The sequence below is a fragment of the Carlito syrichta genome, unplaced genomic scaffold, assembly GCF_000164805.1.
Source record: "Carlito syrichta isolate Samal-C Ts95f unplaced genomic scaffold, Tarsius_syrichta-2.0.1 Scaffold287887, whole genome shotgun sequence".
Classification (NCBI taxonomy): Eukaryota; Metazoa; Chordata; class Mammalia; order Primates; family Tarsiidae; genus Carlito; species Carlito syrichta.
Genome location: NW_007231983.1, coordinates 360,358 through 379,714, shown reverse-complemented (window position 1 = coordinate 379,714; position 19,357 = coordinate 360,358). Strand labels below are relative to the sequence as shown.

Here is a 19,357-nt window from a genome sequence, read left to right as displayed (position 1 = left end):
ATGCATTCATAAATCAAAATTACACTTGTCCCTCTGTTTTAGAAAGTTAAGCATTACTAATTTAAATACAATCTGCATTACTATATTGAAATATGCTGAAAATTTAAGACATTTGCATTTTTTACAATGCATTTTGCATCAGAGATATTCTGTTCTTGATCAGTATCTCTCACACATAATTAATATCATATGAAACTGTTGCAGTAGTAATATAAAATAACATTTATTTGCAAACCAGGTTTAAGGGGCTGAAGCTGCAGGTTGTCCTGTATTAATCACATAAGCAGAAGTAGGTACTGCCTCCATGATTCTTTAAGAATATTTTCATTATTGTATATGTGCCTGTGTGCACAAAAATGTACCCTATGACAGGAAAATGAATAGCTTATCTTTAGTTCTGCCAGATAACTTTTTCAGACAGTCAGAAAGGAAAGAAGTCTAATGCAGAGAATGTAAACTCAAACACCTTGGAGGCCAGGTAGGAAACACAAGTGAAACAAGAAATAAATTGGGAGCTGTGGGATCTGGGAGGCACTGGGGAACACTGACCCAGTCTGAAGGGGATAGTCAGTGTATCAGACATAGCCTTTTTTTGCCAGAGGAATATCTGCCTGGCAGGTTGTTCCTGCTGCACCCTACGAGAACTTTTGTGTCTCCATTTACATCATAGTCTGTTTAAATGAGGGTTGGTCATGTCTGTGCTTCCCAGGGGTCATTTACAAATGTGCACAACCTAACACTGATGTACAGTGTCACTAGGTCCTATAATCCACCTCCCTCCCCAGATATTCTGGATATTTGTATGTTTATATGTGAAATTTCTCTATTTTTAAATTTCAGCAATTAATTCAATTTTTACAAAACACCCTTTGAGAACTAAAGGAAATCCTTCCTACCACAAATCCATATGTAATCTTATGTATAACACCTGGGAGAAAAGGAAGTTCATTTCCAAAGTTTAGGTTATTCTGCAGACATGTAGTACAGAATAGTTCTGTGATCAAAGTATCCTCTCTGTCCATAGTATGATAGTTTGAAAGGTATACTCTGAAGACTTTTTTTGGGACTAGAAGGAAAATGGAATTCTTTTATATTTTGCAGTTCAGAGCTTTAGAGTTTTGTCATCTGTTGCTTCAATCATAACTGCAGATATGTAGATATGTTTTAGTCAAGTTACAGTGAAGCATGGTTGACTAAATTCTAAGAGCAGGTGACTATATATATGGACATAATTGCTGGTAAAAATCAGCATTCAGTGACAAGCCAATCAGCTAGATTTAAAAAGTGACCCTGTACTTTAACTTTTAAGAATTAAATCATCACATCAAAATCCAACTACCAACCAAGTCTCCATTATTATTCTTTTTCTGTTCTATTCTTTTCCTTCCACTTCAAGTAATTTTAACTATGCATACATCTTGTTTGTAAATTACCATCCTAGTTGTTTTTCCTGCATCTTCATACATATCAATTTAAACATTTAATTTTAAAAGTCATGTCATTAAAATAACACATTTCTTAGAAACACAGCATTCTGCTCTGCAAATATTTTTGTAGGGGAAATTGGAAATTGACAAATACAATCATTTAAATTTTGCTTTGTGCTAAAGACTGAGGAAAAGAATTCAGTTGGCTATCTGTGCATTATTATTAGTCAATTCCCATTTGAAGTAAAGCTGGATATTCTGGTCATTTCAAGAGTGATTTTTTTTGCTTTTGGTAAGTGGGTCCTACAGCATTATGTCTTCATATTTGTGAGTTATTGCACCCTGGCTAGTATTTTCATTGCTACCTTATGTTTATTTGCTGCAAATCCCTCTCAAAACTGTGTGCATTGGTTATAATGGTAATGAGGAAGATAACTCAAACTAAATTTCAGACCATAAAAGCTTTAGGGTTTTAGAGAGATGATGTAAAATTAACTCACTTTCAGCATGTGCAGGCTTAATTATGCATGGGATGAAATATAGTAGGCAAATTGCAGCATAATAATAAATAATCATTTAAAACATATAACCTGTACAATAAACTGTCTTTAATATTCCTTAAATATCACATTATTCTTTCCCATTGACCTCTTCTTTTCCAATCCTCTCACCCTACCACTGAGAGGGTAACGGTGTCACAAAATGTAGCTCCAGTATTAAATTTGGCTTGCCCTACTGTCTCAAATTAACGTCTTTGTTATTACTGGCTTGTTTCTGTTGTTGTTTTTCACAAGTCTTTGACCCAGTAGTCGTAGCAAATGACAGGGATCTTCAAGTGTCCAATTGCTTGTCAATGTCTCTCCACCTGAGAGGATGCTCCTTTACCGGGTTTAGTCATTGATCATTGTGCCCACAGTCTAATTGTGATAACAGACTAATTGCAGCTGTTACTGGAACACCAGTTAAGCAATCCATGTTTCAGTTAAGTTTCTCAATGGCAGCTTTGTTTTGTAGGGCCCTCTCTGACACAACTCACTTGGCAGATATTTTTCTAACAAATGTTCATCCCAGATGTTGCTAGTATTTAAACAGGATATGCCATGTAGATAGAAATATAAAATCATTTGATATTTTAAAACCTCGAATTCTAAAATAATCCTGTAGAAAGAACAGTAGTTCTCATACGGGAACAAGCCCTGAACTCAATAAAATAAGTTAAATTCACAATATTTACATGTCAAAGAGAACAAGGACTATATATGTAACATTTTTTTTTTTACTCATCATGGTGGAACAATTGTGAACATTAGTGCTAACACTCCATATATGATGTATGTATCTTCATTATCTCCCACTCAAGGTTTTTTATTGAACTCTAATTAGCAATTTCTTGTATGTGAAGTTTTGTAGAACATTTGCTACTCCATGAAGTCTTGAGGGTCTAAACTAGCAATGAAAACAGGTTTTGATACCCACCAGTAAACAATTAGAAACTCATAAGAAATTGTATTCCTTCTTAATGCTTTCCTACATTTTAGTTTCAAACTAAGGAAATGCAGAAATTTCACTTTTTAATGCATAATTTATTGTTTCATATCTCTCCAAATAAAAATCCTGTGTGAATGATCACAACCCCTTCCATGTCTGTGTGGTTGCTGCTACAATGAACAGCAAAATCAAACCAAAGGAGTGAAAACGAATGTTTGGGTTTTATTATATTGTTGAGTCAGTTTTGTGCATTGAATTATTTAGCATTTTAATAATAAATAATAACTCTATTTTACATGTGCTCAAGCTACAAAGAAAACACAAATACTTTTGTAAGTTAAAGTCAGGAATAGCAAAGTAGCCAGATGGTTAGTAACCAGATTAAAACAAAACAAATTACAATATTATTTTAGAAAGAATTAAGTGGGTTTAAATTATTTTCAAAATACTTTTATTTATAGGCAGCAATTAAGAGAAACAAAGTGTACCAGCACACAGTTCAACTGGCTTTTATTCTTCACTTGAGACTAGTTCTAATTGATCACTGTGCTATTGTATGATTTGATTGTGCTGACAGTTACATGCCACTGTTCCCATAATAACAATTTTTCTCCTTTGTTCAAATGAATTTCCTAATTACACGTGTGATGGGATGTTTTAATTCTTTTCCCTTTTCAAATCCACCTTCCTGTTGCAATGCATGATGGGCAGGCTCAATATTGTGCATGACACCCGCTACAAGTGTTGGTAGGTGCCAGCTTTGTTTCTTGATTATCTTAAACCTATGGTGCACCTCACAGCCCCTCAAAATCCACTGCTAAGTTTAACTTGTATCTATTGGGCAAGTCCATTTCCCTTTTACTAACACCTGTCAATTAAATGCCATTTTCTATTTAATTGACATGGACTCACATAAATGTTTTCTTTACACAACAGTTTCCTTTAGTCACCTCTGGTGGATTTTGATTGGACTATGAGTTCTGGTGTGTATTTTAAAAAATCTATTTTATAAAAGTAATATACTGTATATTTTATAATAAGTAAATAAAAAATACTTTCATTCAAGCAGATAACTGTATATATGAAGTAAATACCTGTATTTGACTTAGATTTTGAATGTCTGATTGTGAACACTATATAAAATTCTTGTTTTTGACTTAGCAAATTAAGCCTGTTTGTGTCAATTTTCTTGATTTGATGGTAACAAGCTTTTTTTCCCCTTTTTTTTTCTCTTTCATCCCCCTTCCCCTTCTCTCCTTGGAATGTTGTCCTGCTTTGCGCTGTGATTGCATGTCACTCGCTGGTGATGATGTCCTGTCACATGGCTTATTGCTGTGATAAATACCATGCCCAATTATCTCCTCCATGTTGCCATGGTTTCCATATTGCTACACTCTTCTGTATGTTTGCTTATATGATTTTCCCTCCGAAAGTTCCCATGGTGCACGGTGCTACGCCAGCCACTGTGTCCGCAGCAACAACATCTGCCACAAGTGTTCCCTTCGCTGCAACAGCCACAGCCAACCAGGTTTGCTAATTTACAGCTTTGTTTCTTAAAAACCAGCTCTAATAGGGCTCAATCCAACAGCCCTTACGCACGTGGATTTCCCATTGAGGTCAGTGGGAGTCGTGTGTACGTGAGGACTGTAGAGGGTGCTTTAATAAGCATGGGGTTTCAAAGATACCTCTTGTTGGCCTACACATTCTCTCTATGATGAGCAGCAGAATGCTTTTATGCCATTTATAAGTGCTCCAAAGTTGTCGCAGCTCCATTTCTGAAGCTACTAAAATGATATTTACACAAGCAATTCTCATTTGGTCTCAATCCATCGTCCAGGTATTTTGACCAATCAAAAATATAGGCAATTTTATTTAAAACATCTAGTATATGCAGTTTCTCAGTTCTTGCCTAAATGCTTAATAAAAAGCAAAATATTTCAATGCATTTTACATATATGCCACAAATGACCACTCTTGTAAATAGAGTTTATGAATTCATTATATATTAATTGATTTGATAAGCAGATTGCTTATTCAAAATAAATTGTTTGTATACAGCATCTGTAAGCTTTCATTCTCAATACTTAAAGTAAAAAAAAAAAATCCTAAGTGTTCTTATTTTTACTTATGTAGTTACTTTACATAAATGTTAGAGATTTATGGAGAAGAAAAAAAAATCAAGTATGGTAAATTGACAGTTATTCTGTTTTCCATACAAATTTATAGGGAAACCATTATACAGGATACTTTTAAGTAAAAGGGATGTGTTTCATAAATTTAAATTTTATGATATACAAAAGTAACTACTTAAAATTAAATAACTATTTAAAATATTTATTGACATTAATTAAACCAACATTTTCTGAATACTGTTTTGATTAAAGTACCATTTATATAAAGTATGTTTGAGCTTGAAAAAAATATATATATATATGCACACACATACACACGTTATGAAAGCAAAGCTCAATAGAGTTGATACTATATGAAAAAATTTAGAGCCAAATCACATTTCAGATAACCCATAGACCAAGGTTAAATGTAGCCAAGTGAATCTCAAAAGATATATCAAATGGGATTCAACATGTTCCCCCTTGGGAAGAGAAGACCAATTAAGAGCCATCGGAACTTGTAGTTATTACTATAAGGAATAGCCTCCCTTGTTTCTATAATATACCATGTACTGTTGATGAAAAACTTTCAGTTATTTTTATAGCCATTAAAAAAATTTCCAAATCAGAATGCCAAAATGGATTTATTTGAAAGTTTCAGTCAGGCTTTAAACATTTCTTGGCAAAAACTCATTCATTTTTCAGAAGCTTGTCAAAATAGCTCTGGATTTATGCTAACACATCAGACTCATTTACAAGAATACTAGATTGTGCATATGTGGCATGTTAGTAAGTAATCTTTGGTAGAAATATCTTCATGGATTCAATACCATCCATTTATGGTGCAGATTGATCCTGATCTCTCATGTGTGAACCTTGTATGACTGTAGAATTGCTGGTGTAAACAGAACTCTAGCAGAGCAAATTTCAACATGCCCTCGGCCACCTGGGTTGTAGGGGACACTTTACTTTTTGCATTGTGCTGTGACCATTTCATGCATAATCTTGGGTCTTCATACTATTTTACAACCAAAAGAAAGAAAAAGGAATGGATATATATATACACACATATATTATATCTACATATACATACATATGTATATGCCTACAGTACATTAGCAATGCTGGAAATAGCTGATGCCACAAAATGCAGCCTGCATGCATGCAGAAGTTGATAGCTGGCCCTTCATCTGCATCGATTGGTGTTGAAGGTCCTTGGTATGTTTCGACAGCCCCATCCTTGATGCTTCTACACTGTTGGGTGCAACATCCTGTCCTGCAGCAGCAGGAAAAATGGTATGAGAAGCTTCATTATGCTTGGAGCACATTTTCGTGCCATTTGCCAATGCTGTAAAATTGTGTAAAAATGTCAGCTGAGAACTGAAAAATTTTTTTAAAAAGGACATATTAATATACACGCCAGACTGTGGATTGTAATATGTTGAATTAGTCTAGGTTGTTTAAATTAAAGCAACAACAGCAAAATGCCATGTATATGATTTCTTTCTTCTCCCATCGACCTTGCAGAAATGGGATTAGTGTTACTTTACAGAAGGAACTTAAGTATAGAGGAATTTGTTGCTTAGCTTAAGGTCACACAGCTAGGAAGTAGATCCTAGTGGTAGAGCCCATGCTTTCAGTCCTCTAATAGTTTCCATCTATCGTGCTGCCTCTCTCAGGTTAGCAGCCATTAATTTGGGTGTGGAGAAGAATCAAGCTGCAAATTTGTTAAGTTCTTGGCTTTAGGGACTACTGAAATAAGTCACCTCTATTTTGGTTTCTTATTGTATTTTCTCTCAAGTTCTCTGATTCTCTTGCCCATTTAAAATAAAATAAAATGTGCCATCAGAATTCAGAAATATGTTCTGAAGTAAACTCATGCTCTTATTTAGTTCTTTTGAATTACTGCTTTATAATTCTTACATGGTATGTTTAATTTGGAAAAAGTTAGATACTCTAATTTGACCGAAAATGTTAGAAATTTGATTGCACAAAAATAGACATTTCCTATTATTAAGTAACTGAAACCACAGGGGTGTGTGTGTGTGTGTGTGTGTAGGCCAACAAAAAGGGCTTCTTTCAATTACTGCTCTGCATGAATTTTTGGTAGTTTTACTTCTCTTACTTCTTAAAAACTGGTAACATTTATAGAATAGTATTTAACATGAAGATTGAAAAATTTAGTTGCTACTTTGGCGTTTAAATTTACATTAACTTACTATTATGTTGACCAGATAAGGATTATCACCTCACAGCTGAATTTCACTTTTCTTTAAAAATTTAATATTAAATGTTTTCATCTCTCGGTTGTTGGCTTGCTTGCATGGATCATTCATTAAATAATTTTTTATTTGCTAGATACCCATAATATCTGCCGAACATCTGACTAGCCACAAGTATGTTACCCAGATGTAGAATTCTCATCACTAAACAGTAAGTTCATTCTGTGATATATAGTTGTATATTTGCAGCCTGGTTTTAAGATAGCAGTGCTGTAGTGCACTTAAAATATTATAAGATCTTGGAGAAAATATTGATGTACAGCTCACATTTTTATCCCCAATGAGTTATGAGGAATCTTATAAGACAAATTTATAATAAATGTTAATATCACTAAAATATACAGAATACTAAGGGAAATACATTTTGTTTTTTATTTTGCATTAGAAATAAACATAAGCCTAAAGAAAATATGTGACTTAAAAGTAATTAGAAGACATACATCAGTGGTTGACAAACTTTTTCTTATAGGGTTATATAGCAAATATTTTTGACTGTGTGGGTCATATGGTTTCTGTTGCAACTACTTACCTCTGCCATTATAGCACGAGAGCAAAGATAATATGTCAACAAATGGGTGTGGTTGTGTTCTAATAAAATTTTATTTCCAAAAATAGACAGTAGGTCAGATTTGGCCAGCAGGATGGAGCCTGGCTGCCCCTAGTGCAGATCATCATTTATTTTATTTTTTTATGCTTTAGCTAAATCTTAAATAAGAAGATATACCTACCTCATCCTACGCATCACCATACACAGAGTCTTTAGATTATAATGAATCTGACACATACTCATGTAGATGTGCAGACACAAATCTGCATATTCAAATGAATGTTAGGTACTTCAGAACAGTTATCTTAGAGGATCATATAATTCTGGAAATGTCATTGCTCAAAAATGGTCTAAAATTTTTCTGTTTTGCCTTTACAAGCATTGTCGGAAGTACTTGTAAAAATGCCCACTTTTCATCCTTAGGGAATATGTTTTGTCCAGTATGTATGCATTCAAGTTATAACTTGTGCTCAGATGCATGCTAGGTACCTAATTTCATATTTAGAAAGGGCCATGACATTTAAAACTGAATCTGGTAAGATGGGGGACTGTTCTTTGGTACTTCCTTTCATTCATTTTTAAACATATTTCCAGATGAGTTTTTGATGCTACTTTGTGTTAGTCGCCAAGTTAATGAGATAAAAATGAACAGACAGTAAGACAAAGATGGAAACAGTATCAGGGTAATATATTAAAGTAAGACAGGTTTGAGTACATTTCTCTTGGAGCAAAGATGAAGGAGCAGCTCTTCCATCAGAGTCAGAAAACAAGTGAATTTGGACAATGGAGATGTTCTATAGAGAAGGGAGGAGTAAGGGTCTTATAGATAAGGGGACAGTGTACCAAATCAGGAGGCATTGGTGGCAGAAAACCAGTTCAGGGGCCCTTGGGATGATCATTGATCGCAAAAGCTGGACAAAGGCAGAGCCCATTGAGGAGCAAAGGATAGGCTGAAATTGAGAGCCATTCAAGAAAGAAATGATAGACTCAGTCAGAGAAGTATTGCCAAAGACGTGCTGCAATCATGAGTTAAATTATTGAAATTGATTTTTGCCTATTTCATAAGCTCTCAAAGCAGTTCCAATAAAAAGGTTCACAATGATTTTGAACAATAGCCACATTTTCAGGATAAGCACACAATTTGATAGTGTAAGTCTGGAAGACGACTTCTCTTTTGCCATGTTAAAAAATCTGTTTCAAGCTTTTGTAGTCAGCTGATTATGTTTGGTGGGCATGTGTATATGTAACTCGTGCTAAGTTCTATTTCTTAGGAATAACACAGGTTGAAGACAATAGTGCCAAATGACCAGAATAATATCTATTAAAATTTAATTTATGAGGACTTGTTCCTTAATTCATAAAGAATGATTTTTATTTTTCTTGCTTTTAGGAGGAGAAAAACCCACAAAATTTGAATTATCAAAACAGTCACTTAAGTGTCATTCTTTTTTTTCCCCAAACACGTACTATGCTAAACAAGAATCCAAACAGAATGAATCTTGTTTAATAGGATTGTTACGTAGTTTTAATTTTGTAGGCCAAATATTTACTCTTGAAACCTATTGAAGGAAAGAAATAAAGTTAAAATTTTGCCCCACAGCAATGGTGTGAATAAAAACCAGCTTACTATATTATGCTCTTTGATTCTGCAATGTATTTTATACTTGTGGCTTAGTATTAGAAAATTAATTGTTTTTTGGGGGTCAGTGTCTCATTCTTGCCCAAGTTGGAGTGCAGTGGCATGATCGCAGCTCACTGCAGCCTTGACTTCCTGGGTTCAGGTGATCCTCCTGCGTCAGCCTCCTAAGTAGCTGGTATTATAGGTGCATGCCACCACACACGGCTAATTTTTTTTTTTATATTAATATATAGATGGGGTCTTGCTGTGTTGCCTAGCCTGGTCTCAGAACTCCTGGGCTCAAGTGATCCCCTACCCTCGGCCTCCCAAAGTGCTGGGATTACATGTGTGAGCCATCATACCTGGCCCGGAAAATTTTTCAGCTGAGTGTATAATTGTATAAAGCTGTACAAGTCATTTCACTGCCATGATAGACAAATTTAGATACATTTTCACTTATGAAGTGGTTGTTGTTTTTGTATGAAGATATGATACCATATATGTGAATACAGAATTTAACCAGGAAAGAAAATGTTCAGATTAAATTATAATTGAAGCTGCTTTAGTTGTTTTCGGTTTTAACCAAGATTATCTCTTTTTCCCTTGTAGATCATACTAAAGAGGAAAGGACAGTGTGCTTGGTTAGAGTAAAGGAAGAAGTCATTAGCCATATTGTATATACCGTCAAGCAACACACACACAAGTCCCTCAGCCACAAGACATCCACATATTGCATGTTAACCAGAAGAAAAGACAACATGGAAACCCACTGCACACTGTTGCCTATACACTTTGTACATTTAATTAATATTTGTGCTGAGGTGATATTCCTGTCTAAAAGAACAACATCGTCTTTCTTTTCTAGCACAGAGTTATGCATTAAAATATGCATACCTAATTAGTTTCCTATATATTCATGCCATCTTGAAAAGACAGACTATGGTGTAACCATGATTCTATTATGTATTGGTACGTCTGTAGACCAAGATATAATTTTTTAAAACTAAGTTTATTTCTTTCAAGGTTTACAAATAACAAAGGTGCACCTTGTATTTAAAATTGCCATTATAGATGAGAGCGTGCATGCACAGTCATTTTTGTTTAAGAGTAATATTTTTAATGTAATAGATTGTAAGACGTGGTGAGGGAGGGATCTGACAGAGATGAATGTGCCAAGCAAAACCACAACTGTGTATATTTTAAAGCACATCATGGCTTTAAGTACCATGTTGTTAAGGATTCTCATGAAGTGCCATAGACTGTACATCAAATTAGAGTATTATTTCTTCAGTGTTATTGTTTTCAGAGCCACATTTTGTTGCTTATTTGCTAGTACTAATCAGTCAAAGGGCACCATTTTTTTTTGAAACCAAAGCTGTCTCAGAAATGGCCAATTTAACTTTACAGTAACAATAGACAGCACAACACAAACTCTCAATACAAACTCACACATACTGGAGATATATATAATAGATATATATAAAATTATTTTAATGCATTGTAGTGTAATATTTATGCATACTATACTGTATAACATGTTATTCAAAAGGGATATGCCATTTCTGAGACACGATAACAAAAAAATGTTTGAGGAAATTATTTTGCTTCTATTTATAGCCTCTGTCAAAAGTCAAAAGACTATAAATGCTTTGCAAAAATGGTTTCACGTTTGCTTAAACGCTTCATCACAGTCACATTCAAAATAGTGACTCTAAACAAAGAAGAAAGCAGCACTGTCATCAGATGCATGATAAACCAAAATATGAAAATGGGAAATGTTTAATTAACGTAGTAATTGGGTGGGTTAAGTACATGGGTGAATTTTATATGTGATTTGTTTTGTTTTGTTTTGTTCAGATTAACTGCTTATAGCCTTAGAAAGCCTTTACAAAATAAAAAAATAGATGTGCATTCAGTTTTTAAGAATGGATTCATCCAAAGGAATTCCTTTTTTGAGGTTTGGATGTTGCAGCTAGTAAAGGATATTTTTGCTCTGTTCAGCAGTTCTAAAAATTGCTGAAGTAGGGGCCAGGTCACTGGTAGTTATAGTGTGGAATGGGAGAGGTGAAAGTTCAGTTGTAGAACTTTCCATACTTCCAAGTTTACTGCAAGTTTTTATGCTTGAGAGAGATGCTTTCTAATATAAGACTGATGTGTTGATTTTACTGATTGTACTGTACATCTATTAAAGCCTTAGATTATTACATTACGGGTTGGAACCCATACCAATGTAATTTCAATCGTGTTAAGAAAGTAATGGTGACTTCACATGTTATTGTAGTTAGTTACATTATAGAATATTACTTATTTTTCTTGTTAAAATGTAGTTTTTCATTTCCTACATTTATTAGATTTTCATTTTCTATTAACAATTGAATACCATTTCAGTTTATAGACTATTGTTTTATTAGATTTTACCGATGAATTTTTCAAAATACAAAAAAAATTAGTTTTTCCTTCATAACATACTCAGTTTTGAATTACATGTAGTGTCATATGAATATTCGTATTGTTAACTAAATGATTTATATTTTACTGATTTAATATTACAATGTAAGAATGTCAGTCATTGTTAGTTCTTGTCTAGTTTTCATTAAAAGAACAAAGATCTTTTATATGGATATCTTATAAATATATAATCATTGCTAAGTAAGAAGTTAAGTTGTTGCTATCGCAGCAATCCTGGCAGACAATTGAGTAATATTTTGATGATTTATTTTGTTTGTAATTAGTTATTATAAGAAGATCTAGATCCTAGATATTAGAATAAAATTTATTTTCTACTGTATCCATTTCAAATGTTAAAGTATTGTTTAATATTTTTGAAATCCCTGAATATCAGGCCTTGTTATAAATAAGCTGCATAATCAATAAATAGAACAAGGGACTTTTTGTTGATAATCCAAATACTCAAAGTTTACGTAATGAGAATTATAGCGTGTGTGCAAACTCTTAAGGGTTGATTATGCTGCAATTTAGCATGTTGGGACGTCTAGAGAGAAGGTTGACTTTTTGCACTTCTGTATATAGTCAAAAGAGAGAAACCTGTATAATAGTAAGATCTTATTTTGAATAAAAACGTCTATAATTACAAGGAGTTTTGTTAAGGCTAATAAAATGACAGACTGAGCAAAATTGCTTGCAAAAGTGGCACAGAGTTAGCACTCCATACCCCTTCAAACATGTTGCTTTGCTTTTTTGTGGACAGCTTGTAGTTTGCCAGGATTTTTTCAGCTGGAAAGATATGCCATCCTTTCGAAATCTCATGACTGACAAAAACTCCATTGGGTCAAATCTGCCTGAAGATCATTACCAAAAATAGCAGGTACTTCGGCCATTAAGGTGAAATCATGGATCAAATATTCCTTACATTTTTCAAAACTACTGCATGTTTAAAACTTCAACAACAAAAAAGAGAGAAAGAACTATACTAAGAACATATATTATTCAAATCAGTTTCTGCCAATTTCAGTGGTTTATTGTTCACACACAAAAAAAATCTTCAAAACAGTATTGACTTTCACAAAATTTAAACCATAAACAGGCAAACCAAACAGCACACCGTAGCTATAGTTGTTATGTGATTGTTTTTAAATTGCTGTAGGATCCTGTTCTTTCAGCAGGTGAAAAAGAAAATGCAGTTCAAATTTCACAGGTTTAATTCTCAACTCAGAAGCACTCAAAAATCAAAATGTGATAATAGGCACTTGTTTAATGAATTCGGGGATCCAGCCTTCACTCCAGCTGGTGAATAATGTTGCACTTATCAGCAACCTTACCACTTTCATCTGCTGAAAGGACAAATGTGCTTGGTTTTACTATTATGTAATCACAACTTACTTTTTGCTTGTAGTTGCTTAAAATTATGTATTTTGTCTTGGGCTGCAATTTGTTTTATGCTTATTTTATTATTACTGCCGTAGTTGACTTTGCTGTATGGAAAAATAAAGTGAAATTGCCCTAATAAAACTTCTCTTTCTTAAGTATATTTGTGTATCTGAGATTGAATTATAAGTTATTTTTTGCGCGTTTCATGTGTTCATGTATGTGTATCTTTACAAACATATCAATGTGTAAATTTATTATCTAGTTTTTTGTTTGTTTGTTTTGAGTCAAGTCCCACTCTGTCACCCAAGCTAGAGGGCAGTGGCATGATCACGGTTCATCGTAGCCTCAAATTCTTGGGCTCAAGCAATCCTTCTCCCTCACCCTCCTAAGGAGCTGATACTATAGGCATGCACTACCACACCTAGCTAATTTTTTTTTATGTTTCATAGAGATGAGATCTTGCTATGTTATATTGCCCAGGCTGGTCTCAAACTCCTGAACTCAAGTGATCCTCCTGCCTCTGCCTCCCAAAATACTGGGATTACAGGCATGAGCCATCGTGCCTGGCCCCATTATTTGGTTTTAACTGATTGCCAGGAAGGCATTTACTATCTTTCTCACTAATTATCCTTTGACACTGAGGGTGAGAATCTGAATGAGGGTGAAGATACCCAGTGTTTTCTGAAAAATCTTGTCCCTCTCCCCCTGCAACATTCTATATACTGATTGAAATGGTTTTAAGTGTAAGGAGGAAACGGTAAGAAGAAAAAAAGAATTTATCAATTACAGATCACTATCTTTCTATTAAAGAAATGTTATTTGCCTGACTGCTCCAGCTTAATAGCCCTAGAAATCAGGCCATCTAAGAGACTATTTCAGTAATGAAATAAATGATAGCACTTGATTCAGAGGGATAAAAGAGTTTATGAATACACTGCACTGAGCCAAGTCATGATAGTACTCCTGCATGTGTGTGTGGGGGGGATTTTGTTTTTAACAGTGAATTAAAAATTTGGTTGAACCAGGCGCAGTGGCTCATGCCTATAATCTCAGCATTTTAGGAGGCTGAGGTGGGACGATTGCTTGAGCCCAGGAATTTGAGACCAGCCTGAACAACATAGCAAGATCCTATCTCTACAAAACACAACAAACAAAAATTTGGTTGAAGTGATGTCTGGCATCCCATATAGGCTTTGCAGTTTCTTCCTATGGCTAGTTCTGACATGAAGAAATTTGCACATTTGATCATTTAGTACTACTTATGTTGACTGTGCCACTTGGTATTTGGCCAAAGTCTACAAATGCTCATTTGTAGATGAATGTCCTTTTTCTGAAAAATTTACTGCAATAAAAATAAGTGCATTATTTATAAGTAATGCAGTTCTGCTACAGATTGAGTTCTGTAGGACATTTCTGTTATTTTCAGTAGGTCCAACTCTTCTGGGTGCCACTTGTCAGAAAGAGCATGGTTTCCCTGGAGATGATTCTCTAGAGAGAGGTTCCCAACCTTTTTGAGTAACATCAAGACCTCTGACTCTCTCAAATTAGTGATAGTATTTGGGGAATTTTTTTTTTTTTTTTGGTCACCCAGGCCAGAGTGCAGTGGCATGATCACAGCTCACTGCAGCCTTGACCTCCTGGTCTCAGGTGTCCTCCCGCCTCAGGCTACCAAGTAGCTAGGACTACAGGCATGCACCACCATCACGTCTGACTGATTATTTTTATTTTTTATTTTTTTTTATAAAGACAAAGTCTCACTATGTTGCCTAGGTTGATCTCAAACTCCTAGGCTTAAAGTCTCCCGCCTTGGCCTCCCAAAGTGCTAGAATTACAGGCATGAGCCACCACGCCAGCCTTTGGGAATCTTTTAATTGAAAAACAAAAATGCAATAACAAAAAGCCATTGTAGCTTTTGCAGGGCTTTAAGTGAAACTGTATTATATTAATCACAACAGCATATACCTGCATCTGAAAAATGTTGTGTGAGAGATGAATGCTTCATTCTCCAGACAGTACTTACTGTTCAGAAGGAACTGTTGTTACAGAGCCCACTAGGGGTCCTCAGCTCCCAGAATGAGGTCCTGCATGAGAAGTCGTTTGTTTCTTTTTTCTCACTTGGAGGACAAAATCATTTGCTAGAGCCATTACTTCATCACAGACCCTTGGTACTCACAGAGTTTAAACTTTGGAACAGCACTGAAGGTCAGTGACATGTGGTGATCTTTAATTTGACAGAAGCTCGCTTTTAGATACTATCTTCTTTGATATAGAAACTCTTCACTTACCATGCAGTTGAACCTGCAGAACATCACAACAAGATTTTGTTATTTTTCTACTTCTTGTCACTCCACTCTCTAAAAAAGCCCAAGACAATCACTAGCATTTGAGGTAGTAGGTAGTCCACTATATGTTCTTGGAGAAAACGTTATGTTTTAATATTGTTCAAGAATTTGGAAACTTTTGGAAGCCTCAAACATATCCATCTAAATTCTCAAAATGTACTGTATTGGCTGGGCACAGTGGCTCACACCTATAATCCCAGCACTTTTAGGAGACTGAGGTAGAAGGATTGCTTGAGTCCAGGAAGTTGAGAGCAGCCTGGGCAATAGGGCATGATCCTGTTTCTATTTTTAAAAAGAAAGAAAGAAAATTAAATGTGCTGTATTTGCATTAACATCATGAAGAGCCGAGCTTGGTGGCTCAGCCTGTAATCCTTCACTTTGGGAGGCTGAGGTGAGTGGATTGCCTGAGCCCGCAGGTTCGAGACCTGCCTGGGCAACTTGGTGAGACCTCAACTCTACAATAAATCAGAAATTAGCTGGGAGTAGTCGCGTGTGCCTGTAGTTCCAGCTACTTGGAAGGCTGAGGCAGAAGAATTGCCTGAGCCTAGCAGGTCGAGGCTGCGATGGCCAGGAGCGGTCACTGCACTCCAGTCTGGGCGACAGAATAAGACTCCAACTCGAAAGAAAAAAACCATCATGAAGAGGTCCCAAGATGTAAAATTTATAGATTCTAACATCAAAGGCTTTGAACTCTCTTGACCTATCAAAACAACACTGATATATCTCATGGAAATGCCTTTGAAGGGGCCCCTGTGCTATAGCCATCTCTGACCCAACCTCTGGCATGTCATTCTTGTGACGATCAGCCCTGATCATCCCAGGAAAATGCCGTGGCACAGCAGCACGCGGGTGGGTGCTAAGCCTGAAGCCACCCTCAAATCATGGCTAACCAAGGCCACCCATGATGGGCCACTGCTTTCCCCTCCAAACTTCTCGAGAGTTGTGCTCTTGGTTCCCACAGGGCCCTGTGTGCTCTGAGTTCTAGGAAACTAGCATCCAGGCATGTGCAGGGGCCGACCGGAGCACATGGACTTGGGAACGCTTTCAAGGTCCTACTGTCAAGTTTCCTTAATTTTGTCTGCTCTTGCCTTGGATGCTGTTATCCTGCCCTGTCCTACCCATCTTCAGGGGCCCTACAACTTTTTGTCTTCACTCTTTTTAAGGAATCTGATTCTGTCTTGCAGTCCCAGACCTCCAAGTCTCTCTCTTGTTGTTGCATACGTTTTTTCTTTGTTAATATCATACCTTTTTTTTTTTTTTTTTTTTTTTGCTAATTAAATGTTGGACAGTGGGAAATAAAAATAACCATGAATTGATCATTTCAGGAACAAGCAGTGGCAGGTAAGAACCCAGAAAGAGAAAACCTTTTGCTATTAGCGGCCTGTCCACAACTTTCAGAAATGATTTGCTGAATCAAGGGTATTCAGTTTCTTTCTTTCCTTTAGCGGTTTCATGATGACACAACCTAGGTTTTCCTTTTGAACAGATAAGGAATAAACTTGGATGTTCACTCGTGGTGATTGGGAACTACCAGGTGGTTATGTGAATGTTCATTGCCTCTCCCAGGAGCCTTGGGATGTTGAACAACTTAGAGGAGCTCAGGTGTGGGAATAAACTGCAACTGTGGGCTTATGTGTGGTCCGCTGCAATGGGCACCATTTCACATAGGGGAAGTTTAATTGTTGTACCCACTGCCTGTGCATGGTCATGGAGCACATCTCGAAATAAAGCAGCAACCACAGAAGAAAATATGTTCTCCACAGGAGGGTCCCACATTTGTACATCTATATGACTCCTCTGACTCAGGTGCCAAGCTTATTAAATCTGTCCTGGACAAGGCATGGTGGCTCAAGCCTGTAATTCCAGCACCTTGGGAGGCTGAAGTGAGAGGATTGCCTGAGCCCACGGGTTCGAGAACAGCCCAGGCAACTTGATGAGACCTCATGTCTACAATAAACCAAAAATTAGCAGGGCGTGATAGCACATGCCTGTAATTCCAGCTACTTGGAAGGCTGAGGCAGAAGGATCACATGAGCCCAGCAGGTCGATGCTGGTGTGACCGTGAGTGTTCCACTGCATTCCAGCCTAGGCGACGGAGTGAGAATTCAACTCAAAAAATAAAAATTAGAAATCTGTCCTGGCACATGATACTCAGTTTCCACAGGGGAATTAAACATTGGGTTATGCCCCCTTCCCAGTTATGGCTGAAAGGCAAATTGCTTGCACCAGGATAACTGTGACCAAGATGGCCTATGCAGACAAGATACATCCTCAGGAGAAGGCCAAGTTCAAAATAGACTTGGAAACCAGTGACTCTCAAAGTCTGGAAATAGTCTTGAACTTAAATTTAGAGCAATGGAGGAACACAGAACCAAAAATTTTGTCAAATAGATCTCTACCGTCCATGCTGTGCAGCACACAGGACATTGGTGGGGCACAGATTGTAAACCACTTAACTAAAGTCATATAGTTAAGAGTGTGGCAAAACTAAGCATTAAACCTAGGCCTCTGAAATTCCAGAATATAACACAACTTCAGATTTAGAATGAAAATACAAAGAGATATGTGGAACAAGAAGCCTGCAGCAGAAGTCAAATGGAGACTTAGTGATTCACATCTAAGTCACACTCTGGACACAGCCAAGGGGGACATTGGTAACAGGAAGGATGTCAATGTTGTTTCTGCTTTGCCACTGGGTCCCTTCGTGTCTCTAGCACAACCAATTCCATGACATGGGCTTGTGTGGACCCTGAAGATAAATGTAAGTAGGAACATCAAGGGGGAGGAAGAATTGGAACAGAGACAAGGGCCGATGTCAACAACATTGTGTTTGGTAAGGTCAGGACTGCCCAGAGCCCACAAAGCTGGTGAGAAACAAACCACACGAGAATAAACTACAACCTAAAATGAATATTGTTAAGATGTGCATTGAAAACTTCCTTGAGAGGGCTCAGCAGGCTGGGCGTCGCTATGGAGCCCGATAGGGCCTATGAGCCAGGCTTTGCGGGTATCCAATTCTGCCAGGAATGTAACAACACAGCACGAAGTATCCCAAGATCCCAAGGAGGACAACGAGAACCGCATCCTGCTCCGCGCATGCCGGAATTGTGAGTCTCAGCAGGAAGCCGACAACAGCTGCAACTGCGTGAACAGAATCACGCACGAAGTGGATGAGCTGACCCAGATCATCGCTGACGTGTGTCCCAGGACCCCACGTTGCCGCGGACCGAGGACCCACTGTGCCAGAGGAGCGGCCACAAGGAGGCGGTGTTTTTCCAGTCTCACAGCGCCCCGGCCTAGGAGGCCTTGAGCTTGTGCTGTGTATGCAGGGCCCCACTCTGCAGCCACCGCAGAGCGTAATAAATGCCAGGTTCTGTGCCAAAAAAAAAAAAAGAAAGAAAAGAAAAGAGAGAGAGAGAGAAAACTTCCTTCCTTGAATTCATAAAATCAAAGCTAGTGATTAGAAATGGCACTAAAGCACTGGGGACACATTGCAGTGGTTACAATCAAGGGCTCTAGAGTCTGAACACCTGGATTTATGTCTCAACTTCTCAGCTCGTTAACCTTGGCAAGTTATGTCTCTGTGAAATAACCATTCTGTGATTCAGTTTCCATTTTAATAAAATAGGTGCAAGAGCCGAGCGTGGTGGTTCATGCCTGTAATCCCAGCATTTAAGGAGGCTGAGGCGAGAGGACTGCTTGAGCCCAGGAGCT

The 19,357-nt window shown here is 36.8% G+C and overlaps 1 protein-coding gene and 1 pseudogene across 3 annotated transcripts in view; both read left to right on the top strand.

Annotated features, from left to right (window-relative positions):
* The window catches only part of MBNL1 (muscleblind like splicing regulator 1), a 40,897-nt gene extending 27,438 nt beyond the window's left edge, over nucleotides 1-13,459 (top strand). For 2 of the 3 annotated variants that reach the window (XM_021709999.1, XM_008053117.1), the window contains exons 6-9: nucleotides 3,627-3,662; nucleotides 4,349-4,443; nucleotides 7,385-7,459; nucleotides 10,083-13,459. In XM_021709999.1, coding sequence (XP_021565674.1) covers nucleotides 3,627-3,662; nucleotides 4,349-4,443; nucleotides 7,385-7,441 — 188 coding nt within the window. In that variant the 3' untranslated portion in view covers nucleotides 7,442-7,459; nucleotides 10,083-13,459. The remainder of the gene's footprint in view (nucleotides 1-3,626; nucleotides 3,663-4,348; nucleotides 4,444-7,384; nucleotides 7,460-10,082) is intronic. The other variant, XM_021710000.1, reaches the window with a different exon arrangement.
* A 5,154-nt stretch (nucleotides 13,460-18,613) lies between these two features.
* LOC103255155 lies at nucleotides 18,614-19,003 on the top strand (annotated as a pseudogene).
* Nucleotides 19,004-19,357: the final 354 nt, after the last annotated feature.